The 24518-nt window shown below is 35.0% G+C and overlaps 1 protein-coding gene across 2 annotated transcripts; it reads right to left on the bottom strand.

Annotated features, from left to right (window-relative positions):
• Positions 1 to 5859: 5859 nt before the first annotated feature.
• On the bottom strand, positions 5860 to 17327 carry LOC107464254 (protein ROOT HAIR DEFECTIVE 3 homolog 1). Of its 2 annotated transcripts, XM_021132171.2 has the most exons (20): positions 17130 to 17318; positions 15997 to 16221; positions 15725 to 15791; positions 15529 to 15634; positions 14931 to 15001; positions 14766 to 14829; positions 14613 to 14678; positions 14474 to 14521; positions 14317 to 14385; positions 14155 to 14211; positions 13508 to 13666; positions 13087 to 13155; positions 11990 to 12081; positions 11331 to 11409; positions 10949 to 11114; positions 10305 to 10396; positions 9133 to 9492; positions 8865 to 9035; positions 8515 to 8616; positions 5860 to 6070 (listed from the first exon to the last, which is right to left on the bottom strand). In XM_021132171.2, exons 1-20 carry the CDS (start codon positions 17131 to 17133, stop codon positions 5894 to 5896), a joined length of 2244 nt encoding a protein of 747 aa, XP_020987830.1. In that variant the 5' UTR covers positions 17134 to 17318; the 3' UTR covers positions 5860 to 5893. The 2 variants fall into 2 exon arrangements, with proteins under 2 accessions (XP_020987830.1, XP_020987831.1); XM_021132172.2 differs by lacking the exons at positions 5860 to 6070; positions 8515 to 8616 and having other exon boundaries at positions 8888 to 9035; positions 9123 to 9492; positions 17130 to 17327.
• Positions 17328 to 24518: the final 7191 nt, after the last annotated feature.

Below are 24518 nucleotides of genomic sequence, written 5' to 3'. Positions count from 1 at the left end.
GCTTCAAACTCCTAGCAGGCGGGGCGTTAGTGATAGACGCAAAAGAATCATTGGATTCTATTTCGGCCTGATTGAGAACCGACAGATGGATAGCCGTGCCGTGACAGGGTGCGTTGAACATTTCCACTGAGAGGATGGGAGGTAGCCACTGACAACGGTGAAACCCTTGCATACAGCTTGCCATGGAAGGAGCCTAGCGTGTTTGAAGAAGAAGACAGTAGGAAAGCAGAGGTTCAGAAGACAGAGCATCTCCAAAACCTCAACCTATTCTCCATTACTGCAAAACAAGTACCTACTTCATGTTCTTTTGCTTTTCACAATCAATCCTGATAATTTCTGATATCCTGACTAAGATTTACAAGATAACCATAGCTTGCTTCAAGCCGACAATCTCCGTGGGATCGACCCTTACTCACGTAAGGTATTACTTGGACGACCCAATGCACTTGCTGGTTAGTTGTGCGGGATTGCAAAGTGTGATTGCAATTTCGTGCACCAACTATGCACATGGCTTCTATCCTATCAATAACACTCAGTCCATGTATAACAGCTACCGGTACAGGTAGGATCTTCCGGTTCCTTTTTACCTATAAACTGACAATAGAGACCTATTGGTCACACGGAGAGAATCGATGAGGGCCGCGTTGTTAATTTCTAATAGTGAGGGGACGCCAGGTCAATTTAGTAAATGGTTAGGGACCGGAGAGGGGTTTTACTCTTAAATCAATGAGTCACTAAATCAACTAAGTCGTTGGTTGAATCGATTGTTCGATCATTATTAAAAAATTAGAATGAGACCCACTATAATAAATATTAAAAATTGTTATGTTTTGTATAATTAAATTAAATATGTGTAAATTAAAGTTAAATTTAAAAGATGTTTTATTTAAAATATTTTGTAGTATTGGATGTTAGAGTTGTACAAAGTGACACTTTTATTTAGTGATTTGATTTTTACATTTTTTTTAGTTGATGGACTTACTCTTCTTATGTGACGCTCGTCCTCTTTTTTATTGGTTGTTGTTAGAGTTGTTTTTTGTTTGTCGTATGTTCTTGTAAAGGCATGTTCTTTATGAATTGTTGAGTTGTATGCACATTTTATTGTGTTGTTTGTTCCATCTTTGCATGTATGATCTTCTTTCGAAAATGTGTCTTAAATTTGTATAATTTTCTTTCTCTTTAATCTTTTTATGGGTATGTGATTTTTGTCTGATGATATTAATATTAGCAAAATTGGAATCAATAAATAATTTAAATTAAAAATAAAAATGATGCCTTGGTAAGCCTAATAACAATAAGCCTAATGGACTTGGACATGGGACTTCATTTAAAGCTCCAACAGTTGGATTAGTTTGTAACAAGTATTTCCTTTCTTTTAAGGCTCATGCCTTTATCTAGCAGCTCCCAATAAAAAGCCATGTTATGTAGCCAACTTTCCAATGTGCACGGATCTACGGAGTTTGCCACCGAAGGGTGGTCCGATGGTGGACCTTAAATATATGAAAATACTAAAATATTCTTAGTAAGTAGTATAGTTCAACTATTTTAAAGATTTTTATGACATCTCACCTTAATTAACTCACCATTTATTACCAAAAAAATTCCTAATTTGAAATTTATTGTAATCTTGTATTGTTATATATTATTTATTTATTCACAAAAATTATTTTATATATATTTTTCTTCAGTTGATTTAGAAAATTTTTTGTAAAGAACAGAATTTTGATGAGAATGGAAAGAGTTTGGAGAATAAAAAAATATTTTTTATTTTTTTGTCGTGTCTTATTGACATTCCTAATTAATGTGATGTGTGATTTAAAATTTTATGATATTATATTATAGGTATAATAATTTATGTACATTTTTTTATTAATATAAATTTTTAAAAAGAGTATAATTCCATGATAGATATAAATATTACGTGTGATCCTCTCCATTAGCAGAGGGCAAACGAAGCTATAATGGGTTGAGTGGTAGAAATAAGGTTGAGTTAATTATTGTTGTTATGTTTAAAGGGTTTAAAAGAAGAGTTTTTTTTTTTTGGTGTCTGATCAAACAAGAAACAAAGAGTAATTAAGATGGAGATATCATCTCTTTTTAATGATCTGATCAATAATACTATAAGGAATTAAAAATTCAGTGTAAAAACGAGAATGATTAGCCTCTGTTTTAGCTAAACGGTCAGCTACCGAATTTGCTGTTCGTTGAATCAATTGAACTTGAATCACCCAATTTCGCTGCACGATCTCAGAAATCTTCAAAAGAAGGTCTGTGTATTCTCTCCACATTCGGGATGAATCCTTTTTAATCAAGAGATAAGCTTCTAGACAATCTGTTTTGCAAATTACCTCCCTGTGACCACTTTTCCAAGCCAAACAAAGACCCCTCCAAATTGCGAATATCTCACACCAAATAATAGTTCCTATTGGAATGCTTGCTGAACAACCCAATAACCATTTACCCGTACTGTCCCGAATAGCACACCCAAAACCAGCCAGTTGATCTTGTTCCAAAAGACTAGCATCGCAATTTAATTTAACAACATTGATTGGGGGAGGACACCACGAATCACATAAAGAGGGATGGTGTGTCACCTGATTAGAACGCTTGATTACAGCATATTCGGCTGCAGAGTGCCTGATAAGCTTAAGAACTTTTTCCTTGCTCCAAATGTCATTCTGATTAAAGATATCATTGTTTTTATCCCTCCAAATCCACCAAAGACTTGCTGCAAAAATCCCTTCATTGGTCTGAAGTTTTAGACAAAGCCAACTTTAAAAATCCAAGGCGACATCCCAAGTTTGCATTCCCACCTTCAAGCTCTCCCAAATCGGGCTCACTTTATTACAAAGTCTGAAGCAATGTTCTACAGATTCTGGTGCTTCATTACATCTGGGACAAAGATCCGTTGCTGTTAAGCGTCTTTGGTAACGAAGGCTGGCAGTGGGGATGGCCCCATGCAAGATGAGCCAAATCAACCCCTTGACCTTCTTAGGTATTCTTAAACGTCAAAATCACAACCAATTCTCATTTGTATCCCATGCAACCTTTCTTTTAAGGAGCCATTCATAACCATCCTTTGTTGAGTAAGTCTTTGAGGCAGTAGATCCCCAACACCAGTTCGGATCACAACCTGCCTGCGCTATAGGGTTGTAAGTTGTAATATCTAGTATTAGGGTCTCAGACAACACAGTATAATCAAAATTCCAAACTCCCCCAGACCACACGTCACCTAGGAAAAGACCAGTATCTGAAATATGCACAAAAGGGATCTCTGGAGCCAAAGGCCCCGACGATCTCCAAAGATGATACCAAAAAGATTGAGTTAAAGGACCAATGCACCAAACATAGCCATTTTTAAGCCTACTAGTTGTCTTTGTGATGTTGCGCCATATACTCGAGGATTGCGTAGAAGAGTTTAATTTTAATGAATAGACAGTCTAAAATATTTTACATAATTGTATAATTATAATTGTTTTTTTCAATAATTATTTACAGAGTCAATATAAAAAATAGTTATTTTTGTTAATATAATATTACGCGATTAAATGTACGTGTAAAACGATTTTACACTTCTGTGCATCAAAATTAAATTCTTAAAAGAAAACAAAAAAAAAAGAATTATATGTATGTAACCCTTTATGCAAAATGCAATTCAGGGTAGGAAGTTTCTTGTTCGATTTATCCAATAATGTCATTGTTAGAATTCAATAAGCTTAATATCTTGACTCAATATAAAATAATAACAATAATGTTTGAAGTAGGTCATGTATCATTAAACAACTTCTCAAATTAAATCTATTTGTTTTTCTTTCTCATAAGTTTGTTTTAGGGTTTAACACCTTGAGAAAAAACTAAGCACAAGACACAACAAAAACAACAATGTTATTCATATCACCACCAAGGCACATTTAAGAAACACGTCATTAAAGAAACCAACTAATCAGTTCATTCAACTATACTAGTCGCAAAAAAGTTAATTTGTTTATCGTAACAAAGAAGATCCACGTAAAAAGACTTGAATAACGTAACAAAGGGTATAAGGACTGCACCTGAAGGGTGTAGTGTACGCAGCCTAACCTGATAAGTACATCAGTGGCTGTTTTCACGGCTTAAATCTCTAACCTTGAGATTATATGGAGACAACTCAACTGTTGCTCCAAGACTCTTTTGATTGCAAAACTAGATGCAAGAAATTTATTTTTTTTCGCCCTTCAAAGAAAAATTAATGGGCATTCATTTTTGTACAGGCTCTAGAGAAATGCCAACTTAAGGAAACGATTAGTTGTCTACCAAATCTCTTGGGCTCTTCTGATGAGTTAAATCTGGAACTTTTTAGCTTACAACGAGTTATCAGAGAAGAATTCTCAGAATGCACAGTTATAACGGTGGCTCACAGAGTTCCAACTGTAATAGATAGCGACATGGTCATGGTCCTCCCTTATGGTAAGTTCTTATAATATGATGAGCCTTCAAAGCTTATGGAGAGAGCCTCTTCATTCTATAAGCTGGTGTCAGAATATTGGTCCAACTGTAATAGGAATGTTCTCCAAAAAGACTAGTACTGAAGAGAAGCTGTGTTGTTTGAAGTTTTGGATGGAATGTTTCTTCCTACTGGAATGATATGCTGCTGTGAGCTCGTGACTAAAGTTGTCGCGTCGAAGGAGCTTGCAGCGCCTTCCGAAACAGAGTGTTTAATTTGCAAAGGTCTTGGTAGCATAGCTGTTTTAAGATGGTCTCTGACAGGATATGTTGAAGCCTGGTGTTGAGGACATTGGTATTCTTATGGTGATTCTTGGGTTTGAAGGTATTGAATTTCTCCATGACTGTATAACTATTTTGTTTCCTTTTTTCTGAATTAATGTTCTTGTTTCTGCGGAAAATGGCTCATCTCCTTGTTGAGTTCTTTTGAGCAAGTTTCGATGTAATCTATCAAAAGGCAAATAAAAATTTGTTGAATAATCATTGGCTTACTTGGATGTGAAACTAAATTAGAAGTACCCCATCCACCATGAAGAAATTTACACAAGTTTATAACCACAAACTCAACCATTCTTTGTATTACTTTCTCTTCCTTGAATTTTAGTAGTGTGGTTTGTATTCATATAAAACATGAGAGAGCATTTACTCGGTGAAGATATAAGAATTTCTTGAAAGCTAAATTATGATTTCATGATTAAGTCCGAATCTGACCCTATTAGTTCAGCCAAGTGCATAATTTAAGGTCGTGAATGAATTCAGTTGTTAACACCGTAACTCTTTTATATGTCAAATATCCAAAATCATAAATCGTGTTGTTTTATTGCATTAAGCTTTAATCTAAAATGCTATGGGGAAAAAAAAAAAAGATATTGCATTTTTTCTGTCTCCAGTATACAGAAACCCTCATGACAATAGGACAATATTTAAATGCAATTAACTAAATCAAACCCGTGATGAGTTGTCTAACTGTCATCCTTCAAGGCAAGACAAAATCATCTGAACATACTCTAACCACCTCTAGGGTACAGTTACCTAACTGCCCCTGCACCCACACTATATATTCTGCAGTTGCAGTTGATCAAGTGGATTGGACAACCCCCAATCCTAAGCATTACACCCATGCACTACACACTCACACACACTACATGGGTACACACTATTAGCATGGTTCTATATTCCTTCAAGAGAATTTGAACCCAGTGCAGCTCTATGTAAGGCAGACAAAGTTGCCATCTGACCTAGGCCTCGGCTGCCTTCATGAGTTAGTTTAAACATAACACAATCAGTTTCATAATCTGTCTCACACACTAGAATCTTCTGAATATAATTCAAACTTCTAATTTTCTTTTTTTGTTGTTGGGCTTTAGGCTTTAGGCTTCCAACTTTCTCTAGCTTAAAAGGCTTAGGGATTTCACTTGGCCCTTTTCGCAAGCACTGCCGCCAACAGCGAGAGTAATGCCTCACTACCCAATTTATTCATCGCAGCACCTCCGGCAAAGGACAAACATACCGAGGCAACACTATAAAATGTGGACCATTTTGAGTCACCGTGAAAAGGTTTAAAAAATAATGACCATGTGGAGCCACCCTGAAAATAATGTCAATAAAATAAGAATCAGTAATAAATCCTTGTCAAGGACCAACATATAAATTTAGGTTGCTATTTCTATGAACACATGTTTTCACATCTTCATGTGTTAGGGATAAGACAGAGTCGGAGCAGAAGCGAACCAAAAATTGACATGGAGAGTCACAGGATTAATATGCCAACAAAATAGGTCATGGAAGAGAGAGAGTATACACCAATATTTTAACATGAAAAAATCCTCTTAATGAATGGGCAAAAATCCACGCGCCAAAACTCCGAAAAATATCCACTAAGACACTCTTATACTACAATTTGTAGTACCAAATGAGTACTAGATTGTATAATCAAACTCTAATGTGTATCACTCACAACCCATAGAATTTTATCTCGCACACTATAATATTACACTCACTATTTTTCAAGAGAATTCACTTACAAAACAAAAATAAAAACACACAAAGCCTTGAAGGAATGCTTTGTTGCTACTCTCTTGTTTTGTGTTTTAATTGGTGCATTGGAGGCTTCAAAATTCTCCCCATTTATAGGCAATGGGATGCATTGCTAGCCACACATAAGGAGCACTAGATTTTTAAAAATATTCAGAAATCACTGCATGGTGGAGTGGTTGATGATTATTGTGATGCAAGCCATGACATCACATCATGGGAAGATGATATTGTGAATCGTTAGATGGTTCAGTCAAACATCACATAATCTAATGGTTCACAATATTATTTTTGCATGAAGATGTCTTCATTGGAGTAATCATCATAAATTTAAGCTTGAATTATTATATCAGCTAAAGCTTTTTGCAGCAAAAAGTAAATACATCAACATACACTTTTTACATCACTAAACTAAACCTCAGTAGCGACCATTACATTGGTGCTTTGATTGATCATGCCATGACGAAGAGGAAACAACTGAAGATCTGATTGTAGAAAATAGAGATAAAGATCAATGAAGAATTGATTCAACAAAGGGAACACTCAAGAGGGATCAATTTGCTCAGATAGTCGGATGAAACCCCAAATGAAGCTTGTCCTTATCATTGCTCGAGAGAGACGAGAGTTGACAAATTTTTATAAAAAGCACTATCGTCATATCCCCAACCCCAAGTAGTTAATGTCCGTTAAACATTGGAAAGCGAGATTTGCAGGACTGATATTTGAACTTGGCTAAACTAATAAACACATGATAGGTTAGGTTTAATCACTCTGTTGGTTCTTATAGTTTCACGAAATTTTCAATTGGATCCCTATACTTTTTTTCCTTTTAATTGGGTCCCTGCACCAAATTTTTTTTTTCAATTAGGTCCCTCTTGGTAGTAATTGGCTTAATTGTATAGGGACCCAACTAAAAAAAAAATTTGGTTCAGAGACTCAAATAAAAGGAAAAAAAAGTGTAGGGATTCAATTAAAAAAAAAATTGGTGCAATGACTCAATTAAAATAAAAAAAGTATAAGAACCTAATTAAAAATTTCGCGAAACTATAAAGACCAACAGAGTAATTAAACCGATAGATTATGATACTTAGATTTGAGAGGCCTAACTCAACCTAAGAGGTTAAGGGGTAAGGATTAAAAATCACTTATAGAAGCTATCATGGTGATATAAATAGTATGGCGACTTCTAAGTTCTAACAGAATGGAACACTTGCTGCTCTAGTGAAAACCATGGAGTCATGTGCAAAATAAAGATTTGGACTGATGGAGGCAGCTATAACAATTGTATGTAACTGACTTTTACTTTCCACGACAATTGAAAATCTCTTGAAGGAAGTTAGGATTCTTGATCTTACATAGTATGAGGTCCATTTCCACTCATACTATCATCCCAATGAAGTTGTAGCAATTTGTCTAAATCTGTAATTTTAACAGCCAAAGGGGGGTAAAGGTTACCTTGAGGTTGTTCGACTCAAGTGAATACATTAGTCCAGTCTTAGAAGGGTAAATTAGAATCTGAACTCCTTCATGGACACTAAAAACTCAAAAGGTGCTGACAACAGAGATCTTGTTGTACATTTAGCTCACTGCTTCACCTCTTTATAGTGTTAAAGTGGATATATATGGTGTCAATGCTTAAAATACAAAAAAATCATTTGCATAGTAATGCTCTAAATCTCTAACTCCTCCCCAAAGTGGTTCATGAATTCTCTCAATAGTAGGGGAGTTCACGAGTTGGTAACGTGATAAAGATCATCATCATCACTGATGCAATTTGAATGGTGGTGGCAGTGGTGGTTGAAAGATTGTCATGGTGATGTTTCTCCAGTGACGAAATAGGGCACCATAGATCATTGTTAAATGAATAGGCACTAAAAGATATTAACAATTACATGACACTGTGAAGCATCATATTTTCGGAGATGACCCGAAATTAATATTCTCTAGATAGATTTTCCCTTAGTATATCTTTAGAAAGATATGAAACACAGTACAAACCTGTTCAACTGCTTTCGAGATCATGATCTCCGTTTCTTGCATGAATTGATCCCACACCTTTTTGCATGAACGAGGTCCAATCAATTTTCGACAGGATGGAATCTACATAGAAAACTTGGCCACAATGGATAATCCATACCAAAGATGCAAAATCTTGCCATGCCATAGTATTAAAACTATGCAAAAAACTTGAAACAATACTTGGGAACTAAAATATGCTTTGATCAGGGCATATGTCAGCACTAGATAAAATCATTCTAGGGCCTTCAGATGATAAGATCATTCATCCACTGGAATAAGTGCAAAATTTGATATCCCATCGAATAGAATCAAGCAACAATAAAACGAACCTGTTCCCAACTGTCATCAGCTAGCCACAGTGGATCAAACTTTGCACTGCTGCTTTCTTTGGTAGCAGTGCTTGATGAATTCAATAATTCAGCTTCTAATTTTTCCTTAATGTCATCAGTATCATCATCATCCAAACGAATTGCAGCCAGAGTAGATAGCAATATCAAAGACTGCATAGGATTAAGACTTTGGTTAAGAACATACAAGAATACAACATGGATTCAACAGCCAAAAAATATTATTCATGAAAAATTGACCACATCATACACAACGGCGAGCAGACTTCGCGGCGGTTGGAATGTCATCTTTGCCTATGCAAAGACGGTTCATCTGCCTATGCATCTCAAACCTTCTTTCAAAACACATCTTCATTCGCATCAGAACATTCTTAGCTTCATTCCTAACTTTTTCTTCTACAACACCCCTTGCATAATCCTCTAAACTCTCAATCATTTTCTTCCTTGTGCATCCATCCATACCAAGTCGAGTTAGTGGTGTAATTAATTGGGAAACAGTTGATTCCATCTCATTCCTGAGAACTTCCCTTATTGATCGCCAAGGATCTATAATATCTCCATTAGAGAGTTCTTTTTCAATGGATCCAGACAAAGCTTCTTTTAGTTTTTCCTGCAGTGGCACTACCATCAGAAAACCTTCTAAGAATAGCAATGATATATAAAGTTTAAACAAGCCAAAGTTATCCCATGCTTTAAAATTATGATGTGGGTCTCACTCATTTTCTCTCTCAACATGGCTTTTTTTCAAGTTTTTCAGAAGTTACAAACTGTTGTAGAAGTTATCAACCTTTTATTTTGAAGTTACAAATTAATTTTCCGACTTACGTACTAAAGTTTGTCTAGTAGAAACTTTAAACGGTTGTTAAAACTTAAGATTCATGATTACTCAGCAGAAATATTGGAGTAACTAGACAATAGAGAGAAATATAATAATTAATATATTACTTGTATAGATTGTTATTTTGTTACAATAGAAAAGATCAATAAATATAGAGAATGGAGAGTAATAAATGTAAAGCACCTATCAATTATTCTCCATTAACGCATCATCTAAACTACTAATCACTATCTAACAAAAAAAAATCTCTTCTCATATTTCAAAAACGGTTATACAAATAACAATTCCATTATAAAAAGGTAGTCTTTCAACCATAGAAACAAACCAACTGGCATAAAAAAAACTCGTTTTTTTTACTTTTGATATGTCATTATTATTTGAAAGTAAGTGTCAATGATATTTTTATCACCCTATCCCTTACACTTAGATGACTCTTATTACTTATGCAAAGTTTCAACTTCCAAACCATAATAAGAATTTGAAATTGAGTGTGATTTTTCTTCCATGAACATATATAACTAATTACTGAGCTTGAAGATAGTCTCTCAGGGAGGCAGGGAACACAAGACATGATTCATCAATACCTTACACGATGAAGTAAGTACTGAGACAATATCACACTGCAATTTCTTCCTTACTCCAATTTTGTGCTTATTTGACATTTCAATGACAACATCTGTGCAAGGTTAATGTATTTAAGTCTGCAACTCACTTGAGATCATAATTACATGAAATTTCAAAAGCTAAATTGGGAAAGATTTATAAAATTTAACATCTTAAACAGTACTAAAAGCTAGCAACCCTTTACTCCAACACCTACTTAAATAATTGAACAGCAGAAAAGCTAGCAACCCTTTACTTCAATTTATTGTTGTCTAACAAATACTCACTCCATTTGAAAATAAATATGGCTTATTGGCTTTAGCTAATTTGATACATTGAAAAATCAATATATCTATATGGATACATTAATGTCTAGATATATTGATTTTTAAATGTACCAGTTAGATATTTGCATAGGATAAAAAAAGGGCAGTTCGGTGCACAAGCATCCCGCGTTAACACAGGGTCCGGGGAAGGGCCGCACCTAGAGGGTGTAATGTACACAGCCTAACCTGATAATTACATCAGCGGCCATTTTCACGGCTTGAACCTGTGACCTTGAGGTCGCACGGAGACAACTCAACTGTTGTTCCAAGACTCCCTTTTGTTTATATATATAATGTACCTGGACAGGCTTTGTCGAAGTTAGACAAACAAGACTCAATGCAACTACTAGCAGCTGCATAAAAATCCTCCCCTTGATTCAATGATGTTTGAAATGTGTGCTTGAACTCGTTCAAAATTGTAGATCCTATATGCTCCAATGCAGATACCAGTGCTGGTTCAAAAAGCTGACCAATCAAAGGGACATTATGAACTTCATGAGTCGGGACTTAATTATAAACAAAATGAAGTGGCCAACAATCCAAAAATTTAAATTGTGACTTATTAATAATCATTAATATATCACCCATTTCTATTTCTCTTTCAACAATCATCAGTTAATTGACAATGACGAAAAAGAAAAGGTTGAACTAGTATAATTGCAAGAAATTAAAATAATGTACCTGCAACAATTTTTCTTTAAGTTGATTTCGGTATGTAGATTTTGGACCTTCATCATAGTAAGTGGTTTCAGCATCATACCTAGATGAAAACAATATGTCAATATCCCTTCAACCTGAATCGCAACTAACTTTTACACAATATTTCAACATGAGATATATAGGCACTCAAAACTTGAGACAACTGTTTTAAAGATACTGCATTTGCATACACTAAGATAGCACACAAAAAACCACAGCAATAAAATCATAACACAATTCAAAGTTGTTTCTATAGAGATTGCATAAGGAACCTAAAAAGCTTAGGATTACATATTTGTTGCACATGAAACTGCCACATTGCAGGACTGCAGAATGAAATTGGGAGAAAAATATGAACCCATCTTTTTCCAACATATAGAACAATCAAAACCATTGCCACTGCTAGCACCTACTTAAGCAAAACTCGATACCAAAACATATTCTTTCATGTAGGGGGGCAAAGATAAAGAATAAGAACTTTAATGCTCTACTCTCATGAAGACTAGGATCAAAGAATGACATATATGTCAAAAAACTACTAGAATTAGCCAAAAGCTTACAGTATAGTATAGGTTCTTTATGCGACATCCAATGATTGAGCCACTAATGTTATGCTGTCATGAAAAATGACTTATACTCACTCTGACAAACAAGTATCAATTTGTAAACTGAGCCTATTCACAAATTCAGGAGTGGTTCTGCGATTCATATCCTCTTCCAATTGATGCCATTCCTGATTCGAAAGAAACTTCCCTAGCATTAGTATTTACAAATGCAGAAATAATATTGGGTGTTTATAACCAAAATTATTTTATTTCATTTTCGGATATTTATTGCTTAATCTTTTGTTGATATGTTCTCTGCTTTCTTAGAGATTACGACTAAAGTTTCACTTTGGTGATTGACTTAGTAAGCTTGATAATGATAATTTTAGTCTCATTTTAGCCATGCAAACATTACACATTCATGACAATGTGTCACCTTCCGCACATGTGGGATGTCACATGAAACCTTTAGCATATTTGGAATGCCACTTAGTTCCGACACTTTATCAATACACTAGCAACAACAACGATAACTAAGACCTGTTTGATTAGGTTGTATCAGCTACATAAGCATAAATCAAATGATGCTATAGCTTCATGTTTAAACTTTAAACCATTAATATTTAAATCTCTTTTACTAATTTGGCTATGGTTTTTTTTAAGTCTCCCTTTACCTCCAATTATAGAACTACTCTTCATCTGATCTACTCTCCCTTCTCAAGTCTCTCTCAGAATAACTAAAGGTTTTCTCTAAACATGTCCAAACCACTTGATGCAATGATTCTACATTTGGCACCACTTCAACTTTCCTACTCATAAGGGTATCTCTTTCTGAGGCGGGGGAGTCTTGCAACTAAATCTGACAGTGTAACATTGTTAAATACCTAGGACAACAGCTAACTACACCTTAAAAACTAGCTATTAAAAAGGAAGAACCACTCTCCTTAAATACAACCTCAAATATCTCATACTACGTGAGATTTCGGGCACTCCATAATACCCAAGTCCTAACATATTAGAATTAATTAGGTTCATATATCAAGGATATTGGCAATAGATTAACTTCATAATTATGATCCTTAAACAATGGTAGCACTTACATCTTTATGTATGTATATGTTTGTATATTGAATAAAATCAATTAATTAATTCAGTCAAATAAGAATCTCCTTTTTTTCAAGTACTCCTAATACCTCCTTTGCAGCTAAATTCTCATATTTCTCCCTGGCAATTTTTTCACATCGAACAGTAGCAACCATAACCTACAATTTGATCAAGCGACAACAGATTAATACAAGAGATAGTATACACTTTGGTTGTTGAAATAATAAAGATTTAACAGAAAACTCCTCGAAAGAAAATTTGCTAACATTTTTTATCTCGAGAGCTAATATAATTTTGTTAACCTTCATTTTTTAAATTTCATGTTATGTCTGACTGAAGATTAATTCAGTACTGTTTTCAATAATATATACAATGAAGATCGATGTGCTATGGAGCAACCTCTTTCTTTTGGAGGATTAAAGTATATGCATTTGAATTTTTTGTGAGTAATATGTTAAAATATGTTAGGAACCATAATGTAGATTTACTCTAAATCCATCTGAGGTTTACCTTATGAGAAGGAAGGTGGAGGTCCTTGTCTGCCTTAATCTTTTCCCAGATTTCCTGAGAACTGTAAGCAAAGTCTGATGCATGAACTACTCCATACAAGTCCCGAGCAAGCTCATCCTGAACTATTGAATGGCAGATTTGTTGCCTCAATCCCACAACCTACATTGAATATAATCCAAAGAAACAGAAATGTCATGTAAATTATCAAATATGAGATACTCAAAAGTACATAACCAAATTGTATGATCCAATTTTCCTACACATCTTAAAACTTACACGCTTACTCCCTTTATTTAATATATCTATCAAGTTTAAAAAGTATTGCAGTTTCAATATAATTTTCCATTTCCATTATCAAGATAACATTAACTAGTTTTCCCAATAATACACTTAAAAAAATAAGTATGATGATAAAAAAAACATTGACTATATATTTACTTAGTTGCGGGTAATTTTCACTACTAATAGAATTTATATATTTTTAAGATATAATTATACTTATCATAATGTGTAATTTTTTTTAATAATTATATTAACAGTAGGAATAGTTATGCAAAAATGAGGTGTACTCAACCACATATCTTAATAATGGCCAACTTAAAACCATCAGCAAGTAATAACCCAAGGAGCTAGCCTACAGTTCATACCTCCGACTTAAATTGCTCTTCTTTATGTTCATAACTAGAAAGAGCAACGACCTCAACCTGGAGTTTGTTTCCAAGAACAAATAGTTATTATGAAATATGAACTGCCAATAGATTATGCTAAAAACAAGAAACGCTCAGTAAGTTTAGCAATGATGAGCTTACACTGAAAAATTCGCTTAGTGCAGCCTCGTTGTCAGAGTCTGGTTTAGATTTAGTAAAACTTTCCCATATCTGTAGAGAAAAGGGTAAATTGACAAAGGACAATGTAAATTATATAACAATTCAGTGACATTATATGAAGGTAAAATCACTGGATTACCTTCTCAATATCTGTTAGCAAAAGCTCTTTTAAGCGTTCAAATGGTGTCTATAAGAAGAAAGGTCATCATGTTAACATTATGAAAAAATTGCACAGTTGCTTTAGAATTGAATTAGCTCAAAATATTTTTCTTACACACCCTTGTTTTATCGCGAATGACAAAAAGCAATGTTATTTTGCGTGGAGTAAACAATTTCATCTTGACCTGAAAAAATGAGCATACAATTTAATAAATGACTACTTTTCAGGATTCAAGTCAGTTATTTGTAGCTGATAAGCTTCCAAATTATACCTGAAAGATAGTTTTCAAAAGTGGCCTATTCGCTGCATTGTGGCGGCCAATGTCATGGCACCACCTTTACAAGCATTGCATAGCAAAGAAGAATATGATGGGTTAAGTGTCTAAAAGTTTTTTATACTATCAATTTATCAAAATTAAACAAAAAAGGGAACTCACATGTTTATAAGAACTATATCTGAGACTGCTAGAGCAAAAAGAGCACTCTGACTTTCGAATGAAGTATCATCCTGCAATAAAGATAGTTTCACTACAAGGAAAAGCAGAACTATTAACCCTTAACGTTGTTATATTTTTTTACCAATGTCAAACTCGCACGTTACAATAATCAAAATTTCTAAATATTAACTGCTCCCTATCAGAGTGCACATGCAGCATTAGAAATATTATGGGACTCTGTTCTGCTAACAAACACACAAAACTCAGAGAGCAAGATAGAAAAACCATTAATCTAACATTTTACTCAAAAGGTAGATAAAAGAACATTACATGCACGGAAAGAGAAAAAGGAAATGAATGTTATAGGAAGCAGGAACTCCAAAATGTCATAGGGGACTCATGTCCTGATGTCCACACATACATAAGAACTTCCAATTTATTAAATGTAAGATGGTTATGCTGCTCTGGATATTGGGAACATATTCTGAATCACCAGAACAGAATTAAAAATAAGGTAAGATAAAACATTAACAACTAAAAATCATCATTTAGAGAGAGAGAGAGAGAGAGAGAGAGAGAGAGAGAGAGAGAGAAGAACCTCTTCTCCATGCTCCACTCCATCAGTTCCCTCCAAATCCAACACAAGTGTGCAAGGCTCAATGCCTGCACACCTAGCAATCCAGATTCCTTTGGTTGTTCGAGACCTAAAAACAAGCAAATATTTACACCAGGTGTAAGTCTTGTCAAATAACTTTGTATATGGCCGGGGAATGGGGATTACAAGAACTACTTGCCTTCCATCATCAGCATTCATTTCTTTGAAATCGGTGTCAAACAAAGAATTTAAGAGTGTGCTCTTCCCTGCCCAAAGTGAGGAGAACAGTAAGTTTGATTGGGCATGAGTATCAAAAATACCTTTACTATATATGGTTCAACTCATGTTATGAGATTAAATAACATGCAAAAGAATACACTAAAACTTGTTTATACTAACTTATATTTTAAATAAATAAATAAACAGTTATGAAAACAAAATGGGATTGTGGAGGGAGGCAAGAAAGCATACCGCTACTTTGGGGACCCATGATAGAAACTACAGCATACGATTGACCACATTTATCTAATTCCATCTCCTTAACAAAGTTTTCAGCATCAGCAACATGGAATTTGCCATCTCCATCAATAAGCTGAGTTGGATAACATGGATAAGCCAATGCTCCAGCAGCAAAACGGGGTACTGGTGACCCCGCAGAGTAGAGTTCATCCCCCAGTGACCATTCCCCCCATCCACCTGCAAAAATAAAATTAAAAAAAAAAAAACATGAAAAGAAAACTGGGATAAAGACTGCTAAAATGTTCAATTCATAGCATCTAGATACAAATATATTCTCTGTGTTGCTTGCGACATTTCTACAAATCATATGACCAATTAATCCATGGATCAATATAGAAGTGAATTTGGTAAAATCCCTATTTGGGACGGATATTCAAATATTCAAAGAAGCATGCAATGTAATATAATGAGATCACATAATACTAAACCAATGGCCTGAAGATTTTTGTTAACCGTTTAGATTGTTCTATAATCTATAGAGTAGAATGAAGAAAATTGCAGTATTTACTAAAATAAAAATGTCAAATGCCCCCCATTGGCATTCAGCTCATCCCCCATGACCCATCTTAAAAAGGTCCCCACTTCATTCATTGGAACAACGCCAATATCAATAAATAATAAATAAATTGAGCAACAAACAAACAAACAAATAAACACTACTACAAGTTTTAATTTTTACGCTTCTGTTGTTGAACTTGAAGGAAGCCCTTTTATCCAGATGGGTCTCACGAGATTATCTTGAATAAAGTCGGCAGCACTATACTCAACAATTCTATGGATTTTCTCTAAAGCTGAGATTTTTCTCCAGTTATCTTAAACAAATCTCAAATTCTTAAAATTTAATACACAAGCAGATAATCAGAGTTAGTTGGCAGGAAATTAAAGTGAATAATAATAATAATAATGATGAATTGATGATGCTAATAAAACAAAACTAGTATGTTAATTCAGCCTTGGGAAGAAAACCGATCAAAAAGAAGTTTGCGTGATATTTGATCAACGATCGTAATTGAATGGCTGGAATAATGCATGAATCAGATACAAAGATCAAAATAATAACGGAACAGAAATTGAAAATAACGTACTCATATTCCTTTTGTTCTTTCTCTGTGTTGGAGAGTGGAGAGTGGAGAGAGATACTTAATAAAGTGACAGAACTGAGTTGACCGTACAAAGACTTCGGGAAGGAACCCATTCATCGTGGCATTTATAATTCGAAGATAAATAAAGTTCTCATTTAGTCCAAAAAAAAAAAATAAAGTTCTCATTAACTTTGGCGAAAGGTGGTATTACCCACTAAAATGACTTATCAGGAGAGATTAACGGCGCTATGGGAGTCGTCAGATACCGCCATGAAGACGTCGATGTTGTTATGCGGAAAACGTCACTGACGTTTTGGCCAAAACGTGACCGACGTTTTGTTGTGCGTGATCGATACGTGACAAGTCTCTTTCTTTCTACACGTTAACCAAAAAATCAATCCTCTTCTTCCTTCATTCTTTCTTCTTCAATTGAGAGTCTCTATCCCTATTATTCCATTTTATTGGAAGAACAAAATTGAAAGTTGACATTTTATTTACACCACAATAAAAAAATGGCAACCAGTCAAAGATGGAGAAAAGTTAGTATTTTAAACATTTTATTAGTAGTTAATTAGGATTAATTCTATTTTTTTGAACTAAAAATTTTAGAAACAAATAATATATAATTTTTTTATATTAATTTTTTGTTAAGTAGATAAATAAATTAATTGTTAGTTGATTAGAAATGGTTAAAAAATATATTTTTTTTGTTAGCGTTGATAAATTGTTGTTAGTGTATAGTATTAGTTAGATGTTAGTATATATTTTTTAATTTTAGTTTAGTTTAGTTAATTTTTTTAAAAAACAGAAACTTTATTAATTTTAGTTTATTTTATATAATTTATTTGAAAAACAGTTCGTTTTAGAATTTTAGTTTTGTTTTTATTTTATTTTTTTGAAAAACAGACCTTTTTAGTAATTTTAGTTATATTTTAAATAATTTATTAGAAAAACATAATTATTTAATAATTTTAGTTTTATTTAAAATAATTAATTTCAAAACAGAATTATTTATTTAATTAGGATGTAACTTTTTAGTGATTTAGGTTTTTAGGTTAAAAGTTGACTAAAATGTTCAATTCAGAGCATCTCGATACAAATATATTCTCGGTGTTGCTTGCGACATTTCTACAAATCATATGACCAATTAATCCATGGATCAATATAGAAGTGAATTTGCGAAATCCCTATTTGGGACGGATATTCAAAGAAGCATGCAATGTAATATAATGAGATCACATAATACTAAACCAATGGCCTGAAGATCACATAGAGTAGAATGAAGAAATTGCAGTATTTACTAGAATAAAAATGGCAAATGCCCCCATTGGCATTCAGCTCATCCCCCATGACCCATCTTAAAAAGGTCCCCACTTCATTCGTTCGAACAACGCCAATATCAATAAATAATAAATAAATTGAGCAACAAACAAACAAATAAACACTACAAGTTTTAATTTTTACGCTTCTTCCTATGTGTAGTTGGACTGCTAGCTTCCTTTTTTGATAAACAAAAATAAAAATGACACTTTTTGCAACGGTCCTCTCTGATAGAGGCGGATTGCTTCCAATTTTTTACAAGAAAAATCTTAAAGTTTTTCTTCAAATCTTGTCTTCATCTTGCCATACCTTTCTTTAGATTTTTCTGATTTATAGTCTTTCTTCTTTTTTTCATAGTCTTTCTTCTATAGACTTCTCTATTACTTTACTTTTTTTCTTCTGATAACTTCTTCTTTCTTCCATCTTCTTTTCTGATTAATGATATGACAGAAAGTAAAGAGAGAGGAGAGAAGAGAAAAAAGACTTTGAACAATAAATGGAATTAAACTCAATTGAATTCTTACTTCCAGTTACTAATGTATAGAATAACGTAACCAATGCATAGAATAACGTATGGATCTTTCAATACAAATAAATTGAATTGAATTGATTTTCAGTTACCAAGGCATGAGAGAGAGTGAATATTTTTGTAATCACCGTATGAAGCCTTTTTTTTTCGATAAACAAAAGGGCTTTATGCCCAACAAAAAGAAAAAAAACTAACAACCAGAAATTAGTCTTGGCAACATAGTGCCCCTAATGTCTTCATCAAGAATTCTTCTTAACTCTCCTGGGGTTGATCAATGAACACAAACCCTGGGTATATGTCTAAACTTTTCTTGGCGAGCCAATCTGCCGCTCTGTTTCCTTCCCTGTAAGTGTGCTTGATCTTAATCTGCCAGTCTCTTTTCATGAACTCTCCTATGCTACGCACCAAAGCTTCAGGATGTTCCTCTATTTTTTCTTTATGAACCAGAATTTCTATCGCAGATTTAGAATATGATTCTATAATAACCTTTCGAATTCCTATGTCTCAAGCAACCTTCAATCCATGATATATACCCCATAACTCAACTATATATGCTGTACATTTTCCAATATTGACCATAAAGCCTGCAACCCATCTTCCTAAGTGGTTTCTCAATAAGCCATCGCATCCCGCAATGCCAGGATTTTTATCTGCTGCTCCATCTGTGTTAAGTTTAATCCAGCCTTGTAGCGGTTCCTTCCAGCCAACATGAACCTTTATCTTTTTTGGTGTTTTCCTCAGCAATCTTTTCTTCTCAAATGCCGCCTTAATTTGCTTTACATGTTTCTTGATTACCTGTGTCGGGTTTAATGGCCTTTGAAATAGGGATGTGAAAATTTTCTTATTTCTCCAATACCATAGCCACCAGTAAGTTACTAAGAATTGGGAGATCAATTCCTCATTTTTGGACAAGCCTAGATCCATGGACAGGTTCCAATGAATCCAAACATTAAAGGAAACTCTAAAGAAGTTGTTAAGGTGATTGGGATGGACAATGTTAGCCCATATTCTCGAAGCTAGAGGGCATTCTCTCATAACATGTGAGATTGTTTTCACTGTCCAGAACATTTGTGACAATTGGGGTTCATTCCAAATATTTTGTTTCTGTGCTCTGATGTCATCAATTTTCGGTGAGCAACCTTCCAAAAGAACACTTTGATGCACTGAAGCCCCTGCCACTTCCATAGGATATTCCACAATTGATTTGCTTCCGTCCCTTGATCTGCTATTGCTTTATATGCAGAAGAGACTGTGACACATGCCATCATGACTCAATCCCCATCTAATGGTGTCCATCCCCAAATTCTCATTTGCTGGAACAAGAGCACGAATACGTTCGACGATGTCTTCTGGGAGGTACCTCTTGAATAGTTGAATATTCCAATTTCCATCGTCAAGTACCCCTTCATTGACCTTCATTTCAATGTTTATGCTCTCAATATTGTTGTTTACTAGTTGAATCAAAGGGGGAGCATCTTTCACCCATCTATCCAACCACAACATAGTTGATCTACCATCTCCACCGCTATTAAAGTATGTTTGGCAAATGTTTCTCTGATATTAGCTAAAGCCTTCCAGAGGGGGGAGTCTGCACTTGTCTTATGCATCTCTTGTAGAATATTTCTATTCCTTCCATACTTAGCATAAATGACCCTTGCCCACAATGCTTCCTTCTCATGTATCAATCTCCACATTAGCTTCATTAGGAAGGCCTCATTCATTTTTGCTAAATTCCGTAAACCCAATCCGCCAGCTTCTTTTGGTTTGCAAAGAGTATTCCAATTGACAGCATGTATGCTTCTCTTATTTTCTTCTTCACCCTAAATAAAGCTCCTTTGCATTTTTTCAATTTTGTTACATATTCCTTTAGGAATCATTGAGTACATCATGTCAAAGTTAATTGATGGACTGATAGTCGTTTGGGCTAGTGTGATTCTTCCCGCCAAGGAAAGGCAGTTTGTTTTCTATCCTTTCATTTTGCTTGTAATTCTTTCCACCACATTTCTGTAATTATCTTTTCTTTTTCTATCATTTGTAAACATAGCACCCAAGTATCTTCCCAATTGGTTTGTTCGATCAAAGCCGCTTCTATTAGTTATCCAGTTAATCTCATGTACTCCCACATTTTTGGAAAAGTAAATCGATGTTTTTGCTGTATTTACTTTTAATCCGATGCTGCACCAAATTCCTCCAACACTTTCATTATGTTATAAATTTGATCTATTGATGCTTCAACAAACAGAAGAAGGTCGTCAGCAAATAACAAATGAGAGATATGAGGTCCCTGTCCCCCAATTACAAAAGGTCTCCAAGAACCACCTCCTACTCGTTCCTCTATTAGTTGAGATAATTTATCAACCACAATCACAAATAGGTACGGAGAGATTGGGTCCCAGGCCACGAGTGGGATTAAAAGCTTGGGTTTTGCAACCATTCCAAATAAGTTTGAACTCTACTGTTGTTACACACTCCATTATGATGCTCTTCATGTGCTTAGGGATGCCAAACTCTTGTAAGCAGTTATTAATGAATCCCCAACTTAGGCGGTCATATGCTTTTTCAAAGTCAATTTTGATTGCCATATACTTTTTCCTACCTTTCATTCTTCTCATGTCGTGGATAATCTCCTTGGCAATTACTATATTGTCATGTATGGTCCTTCCCGCAATAAAGCTTGATTGGTTTGGGGATATCTTATCTGCCAACATTGGTTTGATACGGGCAACAAGAATCTTAGACAAGCATTTATATACAACATTGCATAATGCTATTGGACGGAATTGGGAGATGGTTTCGGGATTTCTTATTTTTGGAGTTAGTACAAGCAAAGTTTGATTTATCTCTTTGATGTACTCTGGATTCTGCCAAAGTCTTTTAATGTACTCACACACTAAATCATTCATTATGTACCAGTTGTCTTTGAATAAACGAGCCGGAAAGCCATCCTCTCCTGGGGCTTTGAGAGAGCCAATGTTAAACAGTGCACTTTTTATTTCATTTTGTGTTGGCACTGTATTGAGTGTTGTTTCTGATGGGCCTTTATAAGGAAGTAGGAGACACTGGTCACTAGATCTTGGTTGCCATACTTGTCTTGGTGGTACAACTTCTTAAAGAACATCACCGCCTTCTCTTTTAGTTTCTCTTGATCCTCACACCAACTACCATCTTCATTTTTTAACTTGATAATTTGATTTTTCCTTCTTCTTATGATGGTTTTTACATAATAATATTTTGTGTTTCTATCCCCTTCTGTTATCCACTGCTGTCTTGACTTTTGTAACCAAAAGATCTCTTCTTGGTCAAGTATGTTCTCCATTTCTTGGGTCAGTTCTTTCTCAAGCTTATTGAGGAATTTATTCTTCCCATAATCATGAGCCTTTTGTATGCCATTCAGTCTTCTTAGAATAGTATTTTTTTGCCTAAAAAGATCTCCAAAAACTTCTAGATTCCATTTTTTCAAGTCATTAGCAAGGGCCTCTAGAGCTTGGGGTATATTTACATCTCTTTTCCAAGAGGCTTTGACATAATTCTTGAATTCTGGGTGTGCCTCCTGGTGCACGAAATTGTGATCATCAACAATGGCGCCAAAAACTTGGTAGCGCTCTCAAACGTGAATCACACTTAGTCACAACTCCGCACAACTAACCAGCAAGTGCATTGGGTCGTCCAAGCAATACCTTACGTGAGTAAGGGTCGATCTCACGGAGATTGTTGGTATGAAGCAAGCTATGGTCATCTTGTAAATCTCAGTCAGGCGGATAATAGATGGTTATGGATTTTTGAATAATAATAAATAATAAACAGAAAATAAAGATAGAGTTACTCATGTAATTCAATGGTGGAAATTTCAGACAAGTGTATGGAGGTGCTGTGTTCCTTCTGAATCTCTGCTTTCCTACTGCTTTTATCCAATCTTTGTCACTCCTTTCTATGGCGAGCTGTATGTAGGGCATCACCGTTGTCAATGGCTACAACCCATCCTCTCAGTGAAAAAGGTCCAAATGCTCTGTCACGGCACGGCTAATCATCTGTCGGTTCTCGATCATGTCAGAATAGAATCCATTGATTCTTTTGCGTTTGTCATCACGCCCAACAATCGTGAGTTTGAAGCTCGTCACAGTCATTCAATCTCAGAATCCTACTCGGAATACCACAGACAAGGTTTAGACTTTCCGGATTCTCATGAATGCCGCCATCAATTCTAGCTTATACCACGAAGACTCTGATCTCACGGAATGGAAGGCTCGGTTGTCAGGCGAGGGGCAACCATGCATCGTGTATCAGGAATCCAAGAGATACGCATCCTAGCTCTCGCTTGTAGAACGGAAGTGGTTGTCAGGCACGCGTTCATAAGGATGGATGATGATGAGTGTCACGGATCATCACCTCCATCAGGTTGAAGTGCGAATGGTATCTTAGAACAGGAATAAATCGAATTGAATAGAAAATAGTAGTAATTGCATTAAAACTTGAGGTACAGCAGAGCTCCACACCCTTAATCTTTGGTGTTAGAAACTCCACCGTTGAAAATACATAAGTGATCAAGGTTCAGGCATGGCCGAATGGCCAGCCCCCAGTGTCTAAGATCGCATAAACTGATCAAAGATGTCTAATACAATAGTAAACTATCCTATTTATACTAGACTAGCTACTAGGATTTACAGAAGTAAGTAATTGATGCATAAATCCACTTCTGGGGCCCACTTGGTGTGTGTTTGGGCTGAGCTTGATATTTACACGAGTTGAGGCTTATCTTGGAGTTGAACGCCAAGTTGTAACGTGTTTTTGGCGTTCAACTCTGGTTCGTGATGTGTTTCTGGCGTTTGACTCCAGAATGCAGCATGGAACTGGCGTTGAGCGCCAGTTTACGTCGTCAAATCTCGAATAAAGTATGGACTATTATATATTGCTGGAAAGCTCTGGATGTCTACTTTTCAATGCCATTGAGAGCGCGCCATTTGAAGTTTTGTAACTCTAGAAAATTCATTTCGAGTGCAGGGAGGTCAGATTTCAACAGCATCAGCAGTCCTTTGTCAGCCTTTTATCAGAGTTTTGCTCAGGTCCCTCAATTTCAACCAAAAAATACTTGAAATCACAGAAAAACACACAAACTCATAGTAAAGTCCAGAAATATGAATTTAGCATAAAAACTAATGAAAACATCCCTAAAAGTAACTAGATCATACAAAAAACTACCTAAAAACAATGTCAAAAAGCGTATAAATTATCCGCTCATCTCAACGCCAAACTTAAATTGTTGCTTGTCCCCAAGCAACTGAAAGTCAATTAGGATAAAAAGAAGAGAATATACTATAAATCCCAAAATATCAATGAATATTAGTTCTAATTAGATGAGCGGGAATTGTAGCTTTTTGCTTCTGAACAGTTTTGGCATCTCACTTTTTTCTTTGAAGTTTATAATGATTGGCTTCTCTAGGAACTTAGAATTTCGAATAGTGTTATTGATTCTCTTAGTTGAGTATGTTGATTCTTGAACACAGCTACTTTTATGAGTCTTGGCCGTGGCCCTAAGCACTTTGTTT

The sequence above is a fragment of the Arachis duranensis genome, chromosome 9, assembly GCF_000817695.3.
Source record: "Arachis duranensis cultivar V14167 chromosome 9, aradu.V14167.gnm2.J7QH, whole genome shotgun sequence".
NCBI classification, from domain to species: Eukaryota; Viridiplantae; Streptophyta; class Magnoliopsida; order Fabales; family Fabaceae; genus Arachis; species Arachis duranensis.
The sequence above is the reverse complement of the archived record's forward strand: the minus strand, read 5'-3'. Positions and strand labels throughout refer to the sequence as shown.